The sequence below is a fragment of the Macaca mulatta genome, chromosome 3, assembly GCF_049350105.2.
Source record: "Macaca mulatta isolate MMU2019108-1 chromosome 3, T2T-MMU8v2.0, whole genome shotgun sequence".
NCBI lineage: Eukaryota > Metazoa > Chordata > Mammalia > Primates > Cercopithecidae > Macaca > Macaca mulatta.
The window spans coordinates 80,379,011-80,400,621 of record NC_133408.1 but is presented as its reverse complement, the minus strand read 5'-3'; the positions used below and the strand labels follow the sequence as shown (position 1 = coordinate 80,400,621).

General features: G+C 38.6%; 1 protein-coding gene across 1 annotated transcript in view; it reads left to right on the top strand.

The window, feature by feature from the left end:
- Window positions 1–246: 246 nt before the first annotated feature.
- Window positions 247–21,611, top strand: part of ABCA13 (ATP binding cassette subfamily A member 13) — a 513,939-nt gene continuing 492,574 nt past the window's right edge. Inside the window, exon 1 of the mRNA XM_077997982.1 lies at window positions 247–1,184. Coding sequence (XP_077854108.1) covers window positions 1,116–1,184 — 69 coding nt within the window. The 5' untranslated portion in view covers window positions 247–1,115. The remainder of the gene's footprint in view (window positions 1,185–21,611) is intronic.

The following is a 21,611-nucleotide window of genomic DNA, read 5'->3' as shown; positions in this document are numbered from 1 at the left end:
TACTTAGGCAACCCCAAAGACCTTTGAGAAGTCACAGGTCAAGGGAGAACATCATAAGGGTATCAGGCAAATCCACTTATGGGTGCTGGGCCCCATCCTGCTAAGTAATGGCCTTCACTCTAGCGCTGCCAGTCATGTAACAAAAAATAAAATAAAATAGGCCTCCTTTAAAAAATAAGTTTACAAAATAATTGAGTCAATTTCTTTGCTGAAGCCTGTATTCCCTGTTTACTATTGCAGAAGTCATTTATCGAGCATTCACAGCTTGTGAAAATTGCTTTATGAAATAGAAGACCACAAGACTGCATTGCCTGAAATTCTTCTGACCACAACTGGGGGCAACAGGAACTCAAGAGGGCCTGGCTTCCAGGACTATGAAGCCACCAGCTGGTGAGCTGAATCCATCATGCCACTTAGAAAGTGCAAGTGTGCAGTAATCAAACAGGACTCAGAAGTAATCCACAGGCCACTTGCTGAGTCCAGTCACGTCTGCACCTGATACCATCTGAAACGTAGATCCTGATCCCTTTGGAGGAAATGGGTGAAGGAGAAGTATGAAGTGTAGGTGCAGTAGCAGAGTGGAACTTGATTCACCCATTCCCCAAACTCCCCCAGACACCTGCACTGCTTCCATCTCCTTCCCGTGAAACTCTCTGCCATGGGACCACCAAAACTGAAAGATTTTGGCAAATTAGTATAATAACCAATGCTTCAGAAGAATAATGGAAAATTCCATCTAATTAATATCCAGAAAAAAAGAGAAGTAAATGATAAATGTGGGCATTACTTCTTGTCGCACAGATCAGTTGTGTGGGTTCTTGGAGAGGGAGGGCGCCCTCTGTGTGTATGTGTGTATGCCCAAAAAAGTCCCTGAAGGCAGCTTTCTGTAACTCAACCCTCTCGAAACACTGAATGGCTAGTGAAAAGATTTCTCAGCAGATGCAAAACAAGAGGGGACATCTGATGCCTGTTTTATTCAGTCACCAGTAATCTCTCTTGCATCACTCACTTTTGTTAGAATTGACTAATAGGCAACATGCCTTCGCTTGAGCCCAGCAGATATAAGCACCATCCTTACAGGCAGGCTTCCTGACTGAAAGCAGGGAGCAGCAGGCATGGGGCACGCCGGGCACCAGTTCCAAGCCCTGCTGTGGAAGAATTGGCTCTGCAGACTCAGGAACCCGGTGAGTGCTTGCCTTGGTTTTCCATAGGGTTCCAGTGAGGTCTGAAGTGAGATCAGGGTCTATTCTTGTCTGCCTGCCTCTGCCTCCTGGCAGGTACAAACACCCACGCTGCAGGGAATTTGGGAGGGTTGGATTATTTTAAATCAAAACCTGTCCCAAGGGTCAAAGTAGCTGAACACTTTAATGACCAGCATGAAATAAAAGCTGAATAATTTATCAGAAAAGGGCAAATTTAGAAAAATTCTAAAAAACAAACAAGCAAACAAAAAACAAGTGGAATTGAACTATAATTTGTGTTCTAAGCATTCATTGTAACGACTGACCAGTGAATTCTCAGGTTTAAGGAACAAAGCATTGGTGCATTTAATGCATAAACAGAATGTTAAAGGTACTGACTCCAAAGCACAAGACTGCACAATGTGCCTCACCAGAGCAGGGCATGACGCGTCCACGCAGTGTTATCCTGTAGGGTCACATCTTTAGTGTTATAGAACTTATTTAAATTACATTAGCAAGGTTTTCTAAGCAGATTGGAATTGTTCAAATCAAACTTGTGTGAGTACTTAAGCAAATATCCTGTAAGTGTATGTTTTTATGAAATAGAAATCAATTGCTTATTATTATGATTAACTTTATTCCTGATGCTACTATATAAACATTAACACCTATAAATGTCATTTTTAGGAGAAGTAGATGTGCAGTAATTTACCTACATCATTTCTGATTTTAAGGTCTATAGTTAACCTACGGGATTTTTCTGCTGACAAATGCTTCGGTTTGAAGAGATTCAGTAATTGACATTGAATTACATTTTGCTGAATCTCAGAGCCAGAATATTCTATTTCTCTGTCTTGAAATAAAATACATGTTAAAGGAGATGTTTTCTTTTTTATGTGATCTTCAGGGTCAAAATAATTTCAGTTGAAAGTTTGTACAAAAGTTTTAAGTTCAGGAATAAAGGAGTGAGACGCTCTTCATCGATTGTTAATGTGTTCGTGTCTGTGTAGGTAGTTTTACATTTATAAACAGTGTATTTCATTGACATGCAAGTTTGTTTTAGGGAATTAGCCTAGTTTCCCATGAAAGAGTGTTATAGGTGGAAGTTGGTTCCCAGGCACTGCTCTTTCCGCTTTATGCTTATCAACCTCAAAACAGTTCGGTGACCGAAGTAGCCAGCCTGCCTACTCCTCCTTAATGGACACTTGAGTTTTAAAAAATTTTCACAATTACTTTTGCTGCTAAGGTAAACATCCTCATCAGAAGGTTTTATTTGTTTGATAACTATTTATTTAAAATGGTATCTCCTGCATCCCGCCTTTCTTTGCCTTATTTTTCTTTAGTATTTATCACCTTGTAATACAGTACAGATTTTCTTATTTGCCAATTGCCTCTGGATCCTACATTAGTATGTTACATTCATGAGAACTGGACATTTTCCCCAACTGGTTCACCAATATATTGTCCAGCACCCAGAACAGTGCCTAGCACACAATGGATGTTCAGTAAATATTTGTTGAATAAGTAAAAGAAGGAAGGAATAAAGCATTTATGCATCTCTGTTATGTGCCAGATAGTGGGTGAACAAGAAAAGTGAGTTCCCGGCCCGCAAGGAGCTATAGTCTGTTCAGACAAAAGCAACAAAAAATGCAATTAAATATTTAATGAAACCACCTCTTGGGATACATCCTACAGATGTCCTTGTACAAACGGGAAGTGATATTTTTACAAGGTTATTCATTATAGCAATGCCTAGAATAGCAACAGAGTGGAAACAACACAAGTGGTTCCATGCATGGAATTTGGAGCTGCCTGACTGGGTTCACATCCCAGTTCTGCCACTTACTAGTTTACTTTTTCAGGCAATTTCTTAACTTGGTCTACTTCTCTGTAAAATGAAATTGTTTGTATTAAATGAGTTTGTACATGTGATTGCAACAGTACCTGGTATGGGAGCTATTTTCTTATATGGTAGAAATGGGTGGCCTCAGACATCTGTGGACATGAACTGTGGGCTGTGAGGGGAGGAGGCACAGGGTAACTCTCAGTTTGTGGCTTGCACAATTGGGTTAGAACAGAACTCCAGGGGGATAAAATGTGAATATGTTTACATATCTTAATGTTATTTCAGTGGAAATATTGAGGGCAAGCCCCTCTGGGTGAATGTCTTTAAACTGACCTATTTTTCACAGCATTCTCCCATTGTGTAATGATAATCTGTAAATTCTTTGTTTTTGAACTATGGAAGTGAGGTGTTGGCATGAACTGTGGAAAACCAAACTGCCCGAGTGAATAAATGGCCTCAAATATATGTTTATTTAGTGAGTAAAGCCAGGAACTACTTGTTAGATGAAGGAAACTTGTCTGTTTTTACATTTACTGGTTTTTTTCCTAGCTTTTTTTAAAAAAAATAATTGATGCATAATAGATGTCCATAGTGTCAGCACACATGTGATAATTTAATAATTTGTATCATTCATAAAGAGCAAATCAGCATATGCTTTTACATTTGCTTTTTAAAAATCTTTATTATATTTCATGATTATAGTTTCTTCAAGAAAATCTTATTATAGATTCAAACAAAAATTTAAAAAAATAGAATAAAGGATAAATAGTACCCATCATACTTAATACCTAGCCTTATAGATTGTTAAAATTCTACTATTCTTGGAAAAAATAGTTTCTTACCATTATTTTAATACCATTTATTTTTTCCTCTTGGTTTTTATTTATTATAAAAACAGCACTAAACCAAAAGATAAACATTTAAGGTCATCTAAAATTTTATTATCCTAATTAACTTACTTTTGTGATCTTTTCTTATCCTTAGGCATACACAATGCAATATTTTTATGTAATTAAAGTCATAGCTTTTTTCTCACTTAATATTGAAGCCTAACATTTTAAAAGTTGCTGTGTGGTCTTCTTATTTAATGGTTTTATTGAATAATAGTTAATCAGTTGGATACACATAATTATTTGACCATTTCCTTATGTTGAAGATTAAAGTACTTTCCAGCCCTTATTGTTATGAATAACATCATTATGCACAAAGGATACACCTTCTCCTGGATCATTTCTCTTGAATAAGTTTCCTGGGGAAGATTCTGGGTCAAGGTAAGGACACATTGCTTTTGGGCAGGTGGAGAGCAGTTGACGATGCCTCAGGGGAGTCCCCATGGATAGTTCCAGTGCAATGCCATCAACATTGTCAAATATTCAGTGGCTTCGAGCCATGCTTTTCCACGTGAATTTCTATTAATTTCTACATTTTATTCTAACTGTAAACCAATCTAATTCATTACTTATTTTACTTTTTATTTATTTTAATTTTAATTTTTTTAAATTGACATAATAATTGCACATATTCATAGGGTACATAGTGATGTTTCAATACAAATAATGTATGGTGATCAGATCAGGGTAATGAGTATATCTGTCATGTCAAATGTTTATTATTTCTTTGTGTTGGGGACATTTAATATTCTCCTCGTAGTAATTTGAAGCTATATGATATATTATTATTATTATTTCATACGGAGTTTTGCTCTTGTCACCCAGGCTGGAGTGCAATGGCATGATCTTGGCTCACTGCAACCTCCGCCTCCTGGGTTCTAGCGATTCTCCTGCCTCAGCCTCCCGAATAGCTGGGATTACAGGCACGTGCCACCATGCCCAGCAAATTTTTGTATTTTTAGTAGAGATGGGGTTTCACCATGTTGGCCAGGCTGGTCTCGAACTCCTGACTTTAGGTGATCCATCCGCCTTGGACTCCCAAAGTGCTGGGATTACAGGCGTGATATATCATTGTTATTATATAGTCATCTTACAGTCATATAGAGCACTGGAACTTATTCCTCCTATCTAGCTGTAATTTTGTATCCTTTAATAAATATATCCCTATACTCTCCCTCCCGCTACCTTCACCAGCTAATTCTTATCTTAAAGAATTAACAACAGCAACAACAAAAACAACAACAACAACAACAACAACAACAAGAAAATCATGTAAGCCAATGTAAGCTCCTTGGATAGCTCTTAGTTCTGCAGTCTATTTGGGTTCTCCCATGTTTTAATATTGAACAGAGCAGCTGAGCCTGTAGCATGTGTACTGTGGATGGCACACTTCCCCTAATCTATCCTTCAAATCATGGAGCAGTGACCATTCATAGGGTGGTTGTTGTCTCCAGGACCCTACATCTGTTGACACTTTGGATCTCTGTTCTGAATCTTGCCTCCTGTGACTGCTACTCACTCCTTTCCCTCCCCACCCAACTGGACAGGACTCTGATCCCTTACTCCATTAAGGAAAGCTGATATCCTGTAAGTGATATCAGCTTTTTGGGTTTGGCTGGCCAATTTTACTGAAGACTTGGGCTAGTGGAAGAGGGTTGAAGCATAGATTAATACAAGGACATCAATGTTTTAAAAAACTCATGGTTCTCTCCCAGCTATGGGCTGGAAGAGGATAATGGAAACAACAAAACTACACTGGCCACAGTTTTACTAGGAACATCCTTCTGCCCATGGAAACCACACCCCAGAACCCAGTGACAGATACCCAGATGTCCACCATACATAAAGCACCACATTCTTGATTTAAAAGGCCACAGTGATAAAATGCATACTTTCTTTTAGTTATGAATAAGAATTATGGCGTCACACCAGGGTTCATCCTCTGACCTGGCCTGTGGGGAATACGCGGAAGCCTATTAGAGTGTCTGAGTTCAAATGCCATCCCTCCCACCAGCATTAGAGAGACCTGAGTCAGCTCACCCAAACCCAGGCTGAATCCCTGCTGGGCTCTGCCGCTGCCCATCTACCTCCTAGTAATCTACCCTGGGGCTAGGGAGAGAGCTTTCCAAGATCACTACTTTGGAAATCACTTTTTTTCCTTTAAGATGTAAAGAAACATATTCTAAAGTTTCAACTACTTCAAACCTCAGGGCTTTTGTGTGTATATGTGTGTGTGTGTTTTTCTTTTCTAAAACAAAAAATCTCATTTCTTTGAGATTTTTGTCTATTACCGAAATCAGGTGCTAAAAACTGAACTTGGTGTTACAAAGAATACTTTTATTTTGCAAACACTAATCCTGCTAGCTACAGTTTCTGTCTTTTTCTGAAATTGAAAAAAATTTACAGATATCAAGCCTCAGAAGTAAAGTAGCTCTTATTTCTTCTGGACATTGTTTTAGAGGTTGGATTTTTGCTGGTTTTGCATAGTTACATGTTATAGCTCATCAACTATTTGTTGTCAAATTTGATGCCAGAAAGTAAAAGGTGAGGTGAGGTGCCTGATCTCTCTCATAGTCAGAGTTGGGAAAAGTCTTTTTTTTTTTTTGAGACAGAGTCTCGCTTAGTCGCCCAGGCTGGAGTGCAATGGCGCGATCTCGGCTCACTGCAAGCTCCGCCTCCCGGGTTCACGCCATTCTCCTGCCTCAGGCTCCCGAGTAGCTGGGACTACAGGCGCCCGCCGCCTCGCCCGGCTAATTTTTTGCATTTTTAGTAGAGACGGGGTTTCACCGTGTTCGCCAGGATGGTCTCGATCTCCTGACCTCGTGATCCGCCCGCCTCGGCCTCCCAAAGTGCTGGGATTACAGGCGTGAGCCACCACGCCCAGCCGGGAAAAGTCTTGAACTAACTAGTCTTGCACTGCTCCTATGTCTAGAGGTCCTTGGGGTCAGGGCATCCTCACTAGCTGCGGGTCAGAAGTGGCGCTGGGGTGCTGCTGAGCAGCCACCTGCGAGCCAGTGCACTTTCTGCTCCACTTCTCAGCAGCGGCCCACACCCAGGGGCGCTCCATATACAAACCCGCTCAGCTGCAGACTCCAGCACTGCGGAACAAGATTGGCAGTGAGAGGCGAGAGGGTCCTCAGGTGGTGTGGGAGCCCTTGAACTACTCTCGTTTCCAGCACTTACACAGAAGTGACACATTTCTTGCGATTAGGCCACGCGGATGACTGACAAGATGGCTTCTTTGTCTCTGGCTGCAGTCATACAGCAGTGCAGGTGCGATGGAACTCCTGATAACTCGAAGCTCCCACCGAGGGCTCTTTCATAAAATGTAGAGGAATTCAACTTCTGTTTGGCTAGATGAGAAGATAAAGTTGATGATCTTCCCACTTGTCATTAAATCGGGAGCCCGTGGGATCTTGGGGCTTGGCCTGGGCTGCCCTGGCCTTCAGGACTCACCTTGCACTGGACCCTGGTAGGAAACTGCCTCACTGCAAGGCCACTGCGGGCCATTTGAGTGTTTGTCAGGTTTACTAAGAGCAGTGATCTAGGAAAAGCAGTTCAGAAATCGAATTAATGAAAAGCAAACCTCCCTTTATATATATATTTTTTGGCATGGGCTGGCCTCTACTAAGCTGTTTGGGGTTGGTTGGCCTGGTTTTCCCCGTTCACAACCATGGTATCAGCAGTGCCTTTTCTTTAATTTCAATTGATCTTAATTTGCTTCTAAACCTTTAATTTTAGCTTTATTTTCCTCCTACACCCTCTCTCAAAGCACTAGTGATTGAATAAACAACCAAGTATAAAAACACAACTTTGAAGGGCAGTGAGGGAACTCCTTGCACAGTGAAAGCGTCTCAGCGTATCATTAAGAGTCTGGCTGTGCAGTAAGCATCTCTTTTGTCCTGCATTGTTGTCTGAGTTTAAGAATGTGAGAATAGTGGCTGGGCGTGGTGGCTCACACCTGTAATCCCAGCACTTTGGAAGGCTGAGGTGAGCGGATCACCTGCAGTTGGGAGTTTGAGACCAGCTTGGCCAACATGGTGAAACCCCGTCTTTAGTAAAAATACAAAAATGAGCCTTGCGTGGTGGTGTGTGCCTGTAATCCCAGCTACGGAGGAGGCTGAGGCAGGAGAATCACTTGAATCTGGGAGGCAGAGGCTGCAGTGAGCCAAGATCACACCAGTACACTCCAGCCTAGGTGACAGAGCGAGACTCTGTCTCAAAAAAATAAAAAAAAAGTGGCCGGGTGTGGTGGCTCATGCCTGTAATCTCAGCACTTTGGGAGGCTGAGGCAGGTGGATCACGAGGTCAGGAGATCGAGACCATCCTGGCTAACATGGTGAAACCCCATCTCTACAAAAAAAACCCACAAAAAACTAGCCAGGCCTGGTGGTGGGCGCCTGTAGTCCCAGCTACTTGGGAGGCTGAGACAGGAGAATGGCGTAAACCTGGGAGGCGGAGCTTGCAGTGAGCTGAGATCCAGCCACTGCACTCCAGCCTGGGCGACAGAGCGAGACTCCATCTCAAAAAGAGAATAAGTAAATAAATAAATAAATAAATAGTAAAAATAAATAAAATAAAATAAAATGAGAAAAAAAGAATGTGAGAGTATCCAGTCTTCTAAAGGTATGGAAAACTGACTGGATTTCAAAGACAAGTCACCCAGTTTCTCATTTACCAATTTGACTGTTAGGCTGAAAAGAGAAAATAATTCTCTCTAGGTTACTCTTTTGCTGAAATTGTTACCAGCATATTGGAGAGAAAATGACAAGATCATCAAAAAGCTAGGTTTGGGAGATTTTATTTAGGATGGTGGATTTACGTGGCTTCTGTGCAAAACGAAAACCAAAAATAATAACAATAAAACAAAGACTTATTTTCCCAAGAGGCTTTTCCTTCTTACTTGTGAATGCAGCTCTCCTTGGGAAGCCTGCAGTTCCCTGGCATAGTTATTTACTTTGGCCCAGATAGGCCAGGGTTTTTCAATTACAGGAAAGGTTTTAAAAACAACAAACAACAACAAAACCATCACAGTAACAATAATGTGAGAGACCAGAGGCAAAGGCAGCCTTAAGCCTTGTTTTTATGAGATTGTATTGGAGGCTGAGGCTGTTGATTGGGGAACTGGTCCTCGTGAAAGGCACATTTCTTTTTTCAATTTGGAACTCTGGGGGCTCTTTTCAAGGAAACCTTGCCCGAGGTCAGTGAGTGTCCTCTCCTCTCTCTGCTTCATTCCTGTCAGGGATGATTTAATCCTCCCCAGCTGCCTGCTGTTGGCTACGCCAGAGGGGTCCCTTGAGGGGTAGCACCTGTGCCTGGTCCTACCTGATTCTGGGGCTGTCCCGGCCAGAAAGCACCTGTCATCCTCCAGGTTTGAACTTGGAGCTCCTGGGAGAATTGAGCCTGTGTGTTCTTGTGCCCACCTACTTGGAAAATAACCATTCCTTAGGGATGAGAGGGAAGCAGCCAGGAGGTACGGTGCCCTGTTCCGGACCCACGGAATGACGTCTGAGTGGCAGCTCACGGGGGCTGCTACAAAAGATCCCAGATGGAAGCTAAAATAGCGCTGTGCTGTGATCCTGGCAGGCCCTGACAGCACACTCTCTCCTTCTGCACTTTGTCACATCGGCTGAGCCAGATGGTGTCAGAGTATGCTCTTTTTCCCTGCCAACAATCATGCACTTGAGACCAGGATATCAGTCCGATTTCGCACACCCTGCATGACAGAACTTCTTACTCCCATTTCACAGCTACAGAAAATGAGCCAGGAAGGGTGGTTAACTTGCACAGGCCCATTTGAGGGGAAGCAGCAGAGCTGTGCTGAGACTCGATTTTATCTGATGCCTGAGCCCCTGGCGCTTCTGGACAGGTTTCTCGAGTAAACAACACCAATACAGCACTCTGAATGTATCTGATGAAGATTGGAGCGGGTGAGCTAGGAACAAATGCCACCAGACTATGAGAATTAGGAAACACTCTTGCACATGCTAGGGGTGTCAGGAACTACTGGACGTATTGCCACAGCACAGCCTTGAACTCCGTGTCTACAACACACATTGGCATGGGTGGTGTGAATCCCAAATTCCAGGTGGGGTTAGGCGCTGCCCTTACTGCTTCTGTTGCGGGATTTCCTTGTTTCCGGTGGTAATTCGATTATCCTAACATACTATTCTTTTGATACATCACATTATATTGATGCTGGATATCTTTTTTTTTTTTTTTTTTGAGATGGAGTTTCTCTCTTGTCACCCAGGCTGGAGTGCAATGGCGCCATCTCAGCTCACTGCAACCTCCACCTCCTGGGTTCAAGCAACTTTCCTGCCTCAGCCTCCTGAGTAGCTGGGATTACAGGTGCCAGCCACCATGCCTGGCTGTTTTTTGTTTGTTTTGTATTTTTAGTAGAGATGGGGTTTCACCATGCTGGCCAGGCTGATCTCGAACTCCTGACCTCAGGTGATCCATCTGCCTTGGCCTCCCAAAGTGCTGGAATTACAGGCATGAGCCACCATGCCCAGCAGATGCTGGACATCTCTTAATAAATTCTAAGCCAGATGTGGCGGCATACGCTTGTATTCTCAGTTACTAGAGAGGATGAGGCGGGAGGATTGCTTCAGCCCAGGAGTTCTAGGTTGTGGTGAGTCACTATCCCCCTCCAGCTCTCCGGCCTGGGTGACAGAGTGAGCCCTCATCTCAAACAAAACAAAATGAAATGAAACAAACAAACAAACAAAACCCACCAACAACAAAACAAAACCAACAAACAAAAAACCCCAGATTCTAAGTAGTAATATGGCTAAATCCAAAGGGAACTCGAATTACTAACCCTTTTTGGGTTCATGCCATCTGTTGACTGGCGTCTACTCAGAAGGGATGCACAGTTCATGTAAAGCCAGTCGATGCGTCCAGTGTTGTATTGTCCTTGACTCAGTGTGGTCTGTGCTTGCAAACAGTACATGTATTAAGGCTTACTTGGTTTTCTATTTTAAGGAGTTAGTGTAAGAATTAACTTTTTTCTCTATTTTTTCCTTCTATAACTTGCCCATCGAATTCTTTCCAGTTGTGTCATTAGAAGCCTGGTGATTACATGCATGACAAGTATTTCTTTGTTTAGTTATCCTCTTTTTTTCTTATTTTTAGTGTTCAGACTTGACAATTCGTATATCTTAAAATATCTTTTCATTTTCTTTGAAACATGTCTTTTGTAATTTCAAAACTGCTGAAATTACACTTCACTCATCCATAACTTTGATCAATTTTCTGCTCTCTTTTTGTTTTACTAAAATTACCCTTTTTTACACTTTCATTTACTTTTGAGTTGTATAATGTTTTAATTTATCTTTTTTTTTTTAAAGTCTCCATTCAAATAGCCTAATGTCATTGTTAAATCACTCTTTTTTACCTCCTTGTACATAAAAGGTCATTTTGTTATAAAATAAAAGTAGTAGGGCCTCTTTTTGGACTTCCCATGCCACTGCGTATATTTACATTTCTGTTTTGCACCAATTTTACATTTTTTAAAGCACTGAAATGTCATACTATGTTCTAATATTTTGTAGCATTAGAATTTTTCATAGCTCTTCTTTCTTCTTAGGAAATACTTGTTTTTAAAAACATGTTTACTTACCAATTATATTTTAGAGACATTTTGACTTAATAATTTATTCAATTGGTATTTTGGTTATATTTCCATTTAAATATAAATAGGAGCTTGGGATGAGAGCATCCTCTCACCATTCCTCTTTCCTCATTCCCTGGAGTCTTCTTGGCTGACTCCAGGGTGCCAGTGGAAGGAGTATACTGCTTGATGTCCTGTATACCTACCTCCCTGCTAGTTTCCTTGTGGCTGTGGCTTTCCATAGAGTACCTGCACTCAGCCATGGTAGAAAAAGCACTACGTCCTAAGTCACTAGTGCAAACATTCTAACTCGGTCATCATAATTGTGGATTCAAAAAATGTCCATAAATGTATATATTTAGCTCCATTAAAAATAGTTGTGTTTAGCTGAAAATGCTATATCAATACCCTAACGATTGATGCTTAATTTCTAGTTTTTTTGCAATTGAAACAATATTAAAATAACTCTTTTATACCTATTTTAGATACTTTCCCAATTGTTTCCTCATGAAAAATCTATCAAATGAGAATCTTCGGGTCGAAGAGCATGCACATCTCACAATTTTAAAACATCTTGCTTACTTGACTTCCTGAAAGGTTATACCAATATGCATCTCCTTTCAGTGTTCATACTTCATTTTGATTATTTGTGTGTCTCCTTTGAGTACTTGAGTGGAGAAATTATTCCTCATTCATCTTTATAATGCCAAAGTCTCTAGCTCGATGTTTGAGAAAGTGCTAAATAAGTGTTCATTGAATGCATTTTGAAAGAAAAGCAATTATTTTTCAATAGAAAGCCAAAAAACAACGCTACTTCTCACAAAAAAAGAGAGAAAGAAGAAAAAATTGGTTTATTTCTTTCTATCAGTATCCAACTAACTAAAAGGTTTGCAAAAAGTTTACTTGGGGAAGGAATTTTGGACTTTGATGGAGAGACGTTTGGAAGCCTGGACTTCTAAGTGTAAAGGATCTAGGCAGATCAACTGTAACTATATTGCTATTTGGCACTTGGACTCTCTCTTAGCTTTGACTTGTGCTTTGTTGGAACCCCTTGTGTGAACACTGGACTGTGTTTTCCTGCAGTGCTTAACAATAAGAACTTCAAAATACATCTGGGAAAGTCCCCTCTTTTGAGAGGTTGGCATCTGGAGGCCCCAAATGCCCCAAAGAGACACAATAGAATTTCATGCTTCCTTCAAAGCCCTTTGTTTCCAGAGACAAGGGCAACAGACTAATTATGTGCTTTACTTTAGCTTCCTTGATATTCTAAACTTATGGTGTTTTCCTCTTCTCTCAGACAATGAGATCTTCTGGCTAGCTCCTCCCTTTGAAAGGCTCTCTTTCTTTCTTATTCATTTACAATTTTATTTTTGTACCTAAGCGTTTTATTATTTGTGGTTTTTAGTTGCAACCAAATCACATACCGCATGAGCCACTTGGAGGATTTAAAAACGTATTTAAACTCAGTTTGGAAATTGTTTGTTCAAGACAGATGGAAAATTACATATTTAATCTGTGGGCCTGAACTTCTGTCCAGGTACCATCACAAATTAGTTCCAAGATATTGCACGAAATAATAACTTTATGACATGCAAGATGTAAAACTGGCACAGTATTACCTATCTCACTGGTTGTTGTGAGGATGAAATAATGAATGAGCAAGTGCTTGCAAATGCTCCATGGTTATGTGGACGAACTACTTAAGGATAGGGCTTGGTCTTCACGTCTGAATTCCCAGGAAAGCCTCATTCAGGAGTTGTGTATGGCTCTGCTTCATTTAGTTTCACAAGGACATTCATTCTATCCTTCTGGACAGAAACTAGGTCATGTTGGTTCACTGCTATTTCCCAAGTCCCTGTAACAGTGCCTGACGTAGTACACAATTCCGAATGAATGAATGAGTGAAAACACTTATTTTTATGGCTTTAGTACACCACAGTTTATTGATCTATTCTCCCATTGATGGGTTTTGCATGACTTCCAATTTTTTTTTTCTTTCACAAAAACGATGAATGCTGTGTAAACACTTTTGAGCATTGAGCATACCGCTTGGTTCACGTATATAATCCCTTCTTAACAACTGTGTATTTGGTTAAATCATATGGTTTTCTTAAGGTTGAAACCAGTCTAATCTAACAAAATTAATATGGTTCAATTTACTACATGGTTATTAAATTATTGGGTTTAGCTTACTAATATTGTCAAATTGCTGTCCAAAGTTCCTGTTTATCCATATGGTAACTGACAATGAGTATTGTCAGACTTTTTACATTTTCCCGAATTGGTGGATATAAAATGATGATCTCATTGGGGTTTAATTTGCATCTGCTTGAGTACTACTGAAACTGCGCATCATATAAGGTGTTCATATTTTGCTCCTATCTGATCATTTCTTTTGATTGTGTTTGATTCTATCATTTCCTACTCATTGATTTGTAGGCATTTGTAGGTATTACAGACACTCCATTGTCAGTTATATATGTTGAAATGGATCCTTCTAAGTCTATGGTTGGTCTATCCACTCTTCAGATGGCTTTTCTGAAGAACAGAGATTTTAAATTTGTAAATAGCTTGTTTCTTTTGTTTATGATTTTTGTGTCTTATTTAAGCATAAACAAAATATAAAGAAAACTGTATGTTTCCTTCTGAACATTTTTCTAAAGTTTCTTTTACTTTTGGCTGGGTGCGGTGGCTCACATCTGTAATCCCAGCACTTTCGGAGGCTGAGGAGGGCAGATCACTTGAGGTTAGGAGTTCAAGACCAGCCTGGCCAACATGGTGAAGCCCCATCTCTACTAAAACTACAAAACTTTGCCGGACATGGTGGCATATGCCTGTAATCCCAGCTGCTTGAGAGACTGAGACAGAATAATTACTTGAACCTGGGAGGTGGAGGTTGCAGTGAGCTGAGATCGTGCCACTGCATGGCAGCCTGGTTGGCAGAGCAAGATTATCTAAAAAAAAATAAAAAGAAAGTTTCTTTTATTTTTTATTGAGACAGGGTCTCACTTTGTCATCCAGGCAGGGTGCATCGGTGAGAACACAGCTCACTGTAGCCTCAACTCCTTGAGCTCAAGCAATCCTCCTGCCTCAGCCCCTCAAGTAGCTGGGACTATAAGGGCACACCATCATGCCTGAATAATTTTTGTATTTTTTGTAGAGATGGGGTTTCTCCATGTTGCCTAGGTTGGAAGTTTTTTTTTTTTTTTTCACATTTAGAGTTTTGTATGTGATGATGACAAAGACCTAATCTATGCCTGCCCCCTCCATCTCTACTTTCAGAATAACCAGTTTTATAGCACAATTTGTTGCAGAAGAAATTATTCTCCTTTTGATTTGTCAACCACCATTCTCGTATGTCAAGTTTCCAAATATGCACAGCTCTATTCCTAGGCTGTTTCAAAGGTTACTTTGCTTATTAAGAAACTAATAGCATGGTGTTTTAATTACTATTATTTTACATAGCTTTGTTATGTGAAAAGACAAGTTCTTTCAACCTGTTGATGAAAATTGTCTTGGGTATTTTTGATCATTGTTCTCCCAAATACATTCTAGAATCAGCTCATTAAGTATGATAACAGCAGCAAAATCAAAACAAGTAAAACAAACAAAAACCTTTTAGGAATTCCATTAGAATTGCATCGAGCCTATAGATCAATCTGGGTAGGATTAACATTTTTATGATACGGAGTTTGTTTTGTTTTTGACATGGACTTTCACTCTTGTTGCCCAGGCTGCAGCAGAATGGCGCAATCTTGGCTCACTGCAACCTCCGCCTCCTGGGTTCAAGCAATTCTATTGCCTCAGCCTCCTGAGTAGCCGGGATTACAGGCATGCACTACCACGCCCGACTAATTTAGTATTTTTAGTAGAGATGGGGTTTCTCCATGTTGGTCAGGCTGGTCTTGAACTCCCAACCTCACGTGATCTGCCCGCCTCGGCCTCCCAAAGTGCTGGGATTACAGGTGTGAGGCTCCGTGCCCATCCGGTATGGAGTTTTTTTTAATGCAGTAATGATATTCATCTGTTCATATATTTAGCTTCTCTTTGCTGTCTTTCAATAAAGTTTTATAATTTTCTTCATGAAATAATTGCACATACTTTAGTTAAAATTTTCCCCCAGATGCTTTATCTTTTGTTGATAATACAAATCATATGTTATTTTAAAACACCTTTTTTGATTAATACTTGCTATTGTAGAGAGTTATTGTGAGGTAGGTATTGGATTCTCCTCCTGTGAAAGTAAATTCAGAATTTTCTTCCTGTAATATAATATTGTAATATGGTGCAATTGTTGTGCTATATATTTTGAGGCTAAATTATTAAGTATACACATGCATTACATTATTATAGTTTTTTGGTATCAATCTTTTTGTTATGTATTAATCCTCTCAATCATTGATTGATATCCTTATATATTGACAAGGATAACAACATTCTGTGTCTTAAAATCTTTGTGTGATATTAACATAACTAATTTGTTTAATATTTGTCTACCATATCTTTTTCGTCTCTTTAATTTTAACGATTCTATGTCCTTATATTTTAATTGTATCCATTCTAAATAACATATAGCATTTTTTGAAATCAAATATATCAATCCCTCTCTCTATATATATATCACAAACATATATACATATGTATTTGCAAAATTTGTTGTTTAAAGGCCATTTTGTTGGTTGCCATTTTTCTTAATCCTACTTTTTTCTCTTAGAACTTTGTAAATATTGATGCATTCGCATCTAACGTGGAATGTTTTGAGGATATGTTTAAGGCCAGACTGAATTTTTTCTCTTATTGTTAGTGAGTTGCCTTCTTTTTTTTTGTCTGTCTAGACACCTGTAGTAGTCTTTGTTTCTGAAGTTCAATAGCTTGAAGTTTAATGGCCATAGTTTAACTATGACTTGTTTTATTTTTCTGAAATACAGTATATGCTTTCATTCTGCAGATGAAATCTTCTCTATTTCAGGGAAATTGTGCTATCTTATATCTTTGAGGAATAACTTCAAAAAATATTTTATTCCATTTGTTGGATTGTTTACTTTGGGGATGCCAATTTTCCTTATGTTGTATAGTCTTTGTTTTTCAAATATATTAGCTTTTGTGTCTTAATATTTTTGCCTTTAAAAGGTTTTTAAAAATCATTGTTGTTATTGTAAGCTGTTTCTTATTCCAAAAGTTGAAATTTAACTAGTATGTATTTTCTTTTTATGGTTTGTAAATCATTTAACATTCCACAGTGATGATTTTTTTTGTTTTTTGTTTTTCCTTAGATCCACAATCTCTTTTTTCACTTATTTGTTTATATATTTTTTTGAGCCCTTGTATTCTGAATATTTGTCCTTATTAAAGTGTTCTTCTTAATGAGGCACTTGTAAAGAAATTCTTCATTTTATTTGAGTTGTTTCTTATCCAGGCATGCTTTATAACTTTATTTGGTTTGCTTTATCTGTTTTTGTTGGTTTCTTTCCTTCCTAATGTTTAGATAGGAGCTGTGCACTTTGTTTTATTGCCACCCATGGTTGGGGAGTTCAGCCCAGGTATTATATTTGTTCTTGACTCTCTTTTCAATAAATCAGGGATGAGTTTTATTTCTCCCTCAATATCTAGTGTGATCCCTGAGCATATCCTGTATGCTCTAATCATCTATAGAAGGAGAAGATTGGAAATGGTCATGAGGGCCAGGGAGAAGAGTGAGGGAAATCATCTGAGATGCAATACAACCTTCTTTATTAGACCAGTTGGGCTCTGTGCTCTCCTTTGAAAAATTGTTCAACATTTTATGCCATGTTCAGTTCATCTAGTTGCGGAAATGGTTCTCCAGCTTTGGATTCTTCTCACATTTTGTATGTAGTCCTAGAGGCTTCCCCAAGAGTCAGCCTCATTGTTCACTTTCCTTGTTTATTTGATCATTCTCGGTAGCAGTTTTTCCAACTCCTCTATTAGAAGCAGGAGATAAGGAGACTCCTTTGGGGTGCTCATCTCCATGGATGGGTACTGGGGATAGTTACCAGGATTGTGAGGGGACTTTGTTATAGCTTTAGAGATTGTCAACTGAGTCGCGGTTGAGGCATGGTAAGCTTACCTAATCTGCTCTAGAAACATTTTTTCTTTCTTTCTTTCTTTTTTTTTCCGTTCTGGTAGTTTTTTTGTATTAGGCAAATACACGTTTATTCCTGCCTCCTCTAATTTATTTTCTTTTCTCTCCCCCACCCCACCCATTTTGTCTGAAAGAAGAAAAAGTCTGTGAGGAAGTTTCAATGTATCATTTTACGCAGAAGTCCTTTTTGTGTACATGTTCATCTGTATGTATTGCTAATGTCTTCCCAAATGCCACTGTGGCTCAGCTGTGTGGACGGAACGATGGAAAGGTTTATGTTCGTGCTCGGGCCACAGGGTGAGAGGAATGGGAGTGGAACAGGGATCTAGGCATCCACGAAATTCGTGGTGAGAAGTGCCTTGCGGATGGGAAGTGCCGGGGTACAGGTCTGAGCACTTCCACACTCTGCTGGTCGGAGCTTCTCTCCTGGAAGAGTAGGAGGGCTTTGTGGTGGTTTGGTAGTGGGGGGCATTATTTTGTTAACTGCTAATAGGTTTACCAGACGGTTATTTTTCTTGAGAGGAGAGCCTGTGGCAGCATCTGCGTCAGTGCCATTTGGATAGCAGAAGTGCCAGTTTCTGCTTCTGCTTGGGTCACTTCCTGGTGTTAAGAAGTCAGCACTGGACGATCTGAGATGTGGGAGATACGGTGAAACCCTAGCATTAATCAGACAGCATTCCTATTTAACAGGGATAAGATTCAAAATGTTAAGCAAGATTCAAGGATAATAATGACACATAAGAAGAAAAACGTCACATAAAAATGTGATGAGAAAGGGAAGGCTGCCTTTGCACCCCGGAGAGAAATAGTCTTATGAAAGGGTGATTCACTCAGGCACAATGGAAAATGACGCAGCAGAACTGGTGTCTGGCTGCTTTTTTCTTGAATGGAGCAACTTCAGATTCAGAACAATGAAAGATATTTTTTCACTTGTGCTTTTCAGAAGGTCCAGTGACCAGCTTGTAAACAAAACACTCTGAGATACTGTTTTTTAGGTTTAATTGGAATTCTGTTATTATTTCAAGATCCTTAGAGATCTCAACGATAAGATTTTCTTCCAATATTATTTTCATTTGAAACTAGAGACTGTTGATTTTTAAGACTGGACTGATAAATGTTTGTGATTTTAGAGTTGCTACTGACTATTTTAATTTGGCTTTGGCAGGGTCCTTTAAATGATGTTGTCTTGGTGTGAAGGGAACAATATCCGGATACTATAAATAATAGATCGATAAATTAATGGCATGAACGATTTAGACAATAAAAAGGCAAATACAAAATTGGAGAAAATATTTGTAATACTATAAGCCATGAAAAGGCTGAATTCTCTACCTAAAAAATTAAATAGAAAATGATGCTTTTTAAGTCAGTAAAAATAAAGAACAACTTAATTGAAAAATAGGAAACTGGAAGAACAAAGAATTAATAGGCAACGAATTATTATATGCTTAAATTATGAAAAATGCTTGATCTAAGTAATTAAAGTTATTATTATGTTTTTGCATATCAGCTTGACAAAAAATTAAGTTTGTTAATCCTAGGTGTTATTGAAAGTGTAATCAGAGTAAATGATAATTGGTTTAGTTTTTAATGAGGGCATTTTGGTTATATCCATCCAAATTAAAAATCTACATTAAAAATCATATACACTTTAGTGCAGTAATCCCATTTAGCAATGGTACCTCATGGATATACTTACAAAAGTCAGCCAAATATGTAAAATAAAACGTCATGAAGTTAAAAGTTGGGATTCACTGAATTGCATCTACTTGATTTCATAATGTGCATTGGTTTTAGTATGTTGCTGTTCTGCTATCTGTAATCAACTATAATAGAGTAATATATTTGGTGGTTTTGGACCAAAATGCATGCTACACATGTGTCTGACTTTGATGGCCTTTACCTTTTCAAGAAAACTGTTGCAAACTTGAGCAAAATTTTCCTAGTTGTAATATTTTAATAGTGTCATGTAATGTAAAACATTTAGAAATACTCTTAAGAGAGTTTTCAATGTCAAGCGGAAATGCTTCTCTTCTAAGTAAATACCACCCTAATTGATAAACAAACAAACAAACAAAAAATACCTCATAATATCACTGGCCCCAAAGAGAAAAACATGCAAATTTTCATGATGAAGCGATTGGTTAAATAAATAAAATCCTACAGTGGAATATTATGTAGTCTTTAAAAGTAACAAGGTAGAACTATAAATGCTGTTATGGAAAATTGGTTCTAACACATAATACATATACATGTATTTTGTAAATAGATAGTTTATCCTATAGGAGAATGGTTGTAATTTTTGTGTTCTTTTAAAATTTCTCAACCATACATATGTTTGTTTACATATTTATAATTCAAAGGTTATATGAGTCTTGGGTCTATAAACCATTTTCTGTTTTCTTTATAACTGCTTGTCTTAAAAATAGCTATCATATGTTATTAAAAATGAAAAAGAACAAAAAACCCAAGAAAATTATGTGTTTATTCTTCTTAATGCTATCAAGTTATCATTTAATATGAGGTATATTTTTTATTTTGCTTATGTATATTCAGTCAGAATTAATGATAGAATCTTCCCCCACCGCCTCCCTACCCCAATACTCCTGTAACTTATTAATTTGTTACAGAGAATGACCAAAATGACTTAAATAAATAGTTATCTCCTGAGTGTCCTTGACCTTTCTTTATAGTTTAATTGTGGTCCCTTGAACCAGAGGGCAATCTGCAGACATTTTCTTTGTTATCAGAATGTGTGAAACTGGGTTTCAGGACTGTGTCAGAGAACTTTTTAATCATGATGCACTTTTTGGCACAAGAAATACCTCCTCATGGATTATTTCAAAGATGGTGATTTATTTTTAATTTTTAATTTTTTTTTGAGATGGAGTCTCACTCTGTTGCCAGACTGGCGTGCAGGGTGTTGCGATCTTGACTCACTGCAACCTTCACATCCCGGGTTCAAGCAATTCTCCTGTATCAGCTTCCCGAGTAGCTGGAATTACAGGTGTGTGCCACCACTCCTGGCTAATTTTTTTTTTTTTTTTTTTTTTGTATTTTTGGTAGAGATGGGATTTCACCGTGTTGGCCAGGCTGGTCTTGAACTCCTGACCTCAAGTGGCCCATCTGCTTCAGCCTCCCAAAGTGTTGGGATTACTGGTGTGAGTCACCATGCTCGGCCAAAGAAGGTGATTTCTTTTCTTCTTTAATTACACCAGGGATGGAAAAACTCTTTTCCACCTGTGTTTTGTCTTGATGGCTTTAGGCCACTCATCTGGTCACATTTAGATCTGCCTACAGGGAAGGATTACTGTAATGGGATATGACCATAGCAGTTCAAAGAATAAAGAAACCAAAGTGACCAGAAGTTCATGTTAGTTCAAAACATTATAACTGGGAATCTGAAAGAGTAAGACATCCTCTTCGGTGTTTGATGGAGCATTCTTAACTTGCAGATTTTTAGGTTTTTGTTTGTGCATTTGTTCAATAGCTTGCCTATTTTTTGTCTGGCTATAAACTTTTGTATTTGTAAAATGATGTCATCTGAATTCAGTACAAGATTATCCACCATAAAAAAAGTAAAGAACGATGACAGTAAAATTAATTTTATGATAATTGAGGCTTCTCTATTAATTTTTTGAGCTATACCTTATAGTTGGTGATTTTTTCCTCAAATGATTAAATTCCATGTGTCAATGGCAGTTCATTTTCTTTTAACTTTGAAAATTTAAGGTTGTACAAATTATTGCAATCATTTCAAGTAGCTCTTTTGTAGTCTGTGTCAAGAGATTTTACTCCAGTAATCTTAGTTTTAGGAGTTTATTCTAATTTTAAGACAATAATTCAAATGAAAGATTATTTATACACAAAATGTTCCTTAATAGAAGAATGTGTGAATTATGGCGTATTCATTAGGTAAGAATTTTATGCAACAAGTAAGCTGATAGTTATAAACCTCATGAGGCAATATTGAAAAATA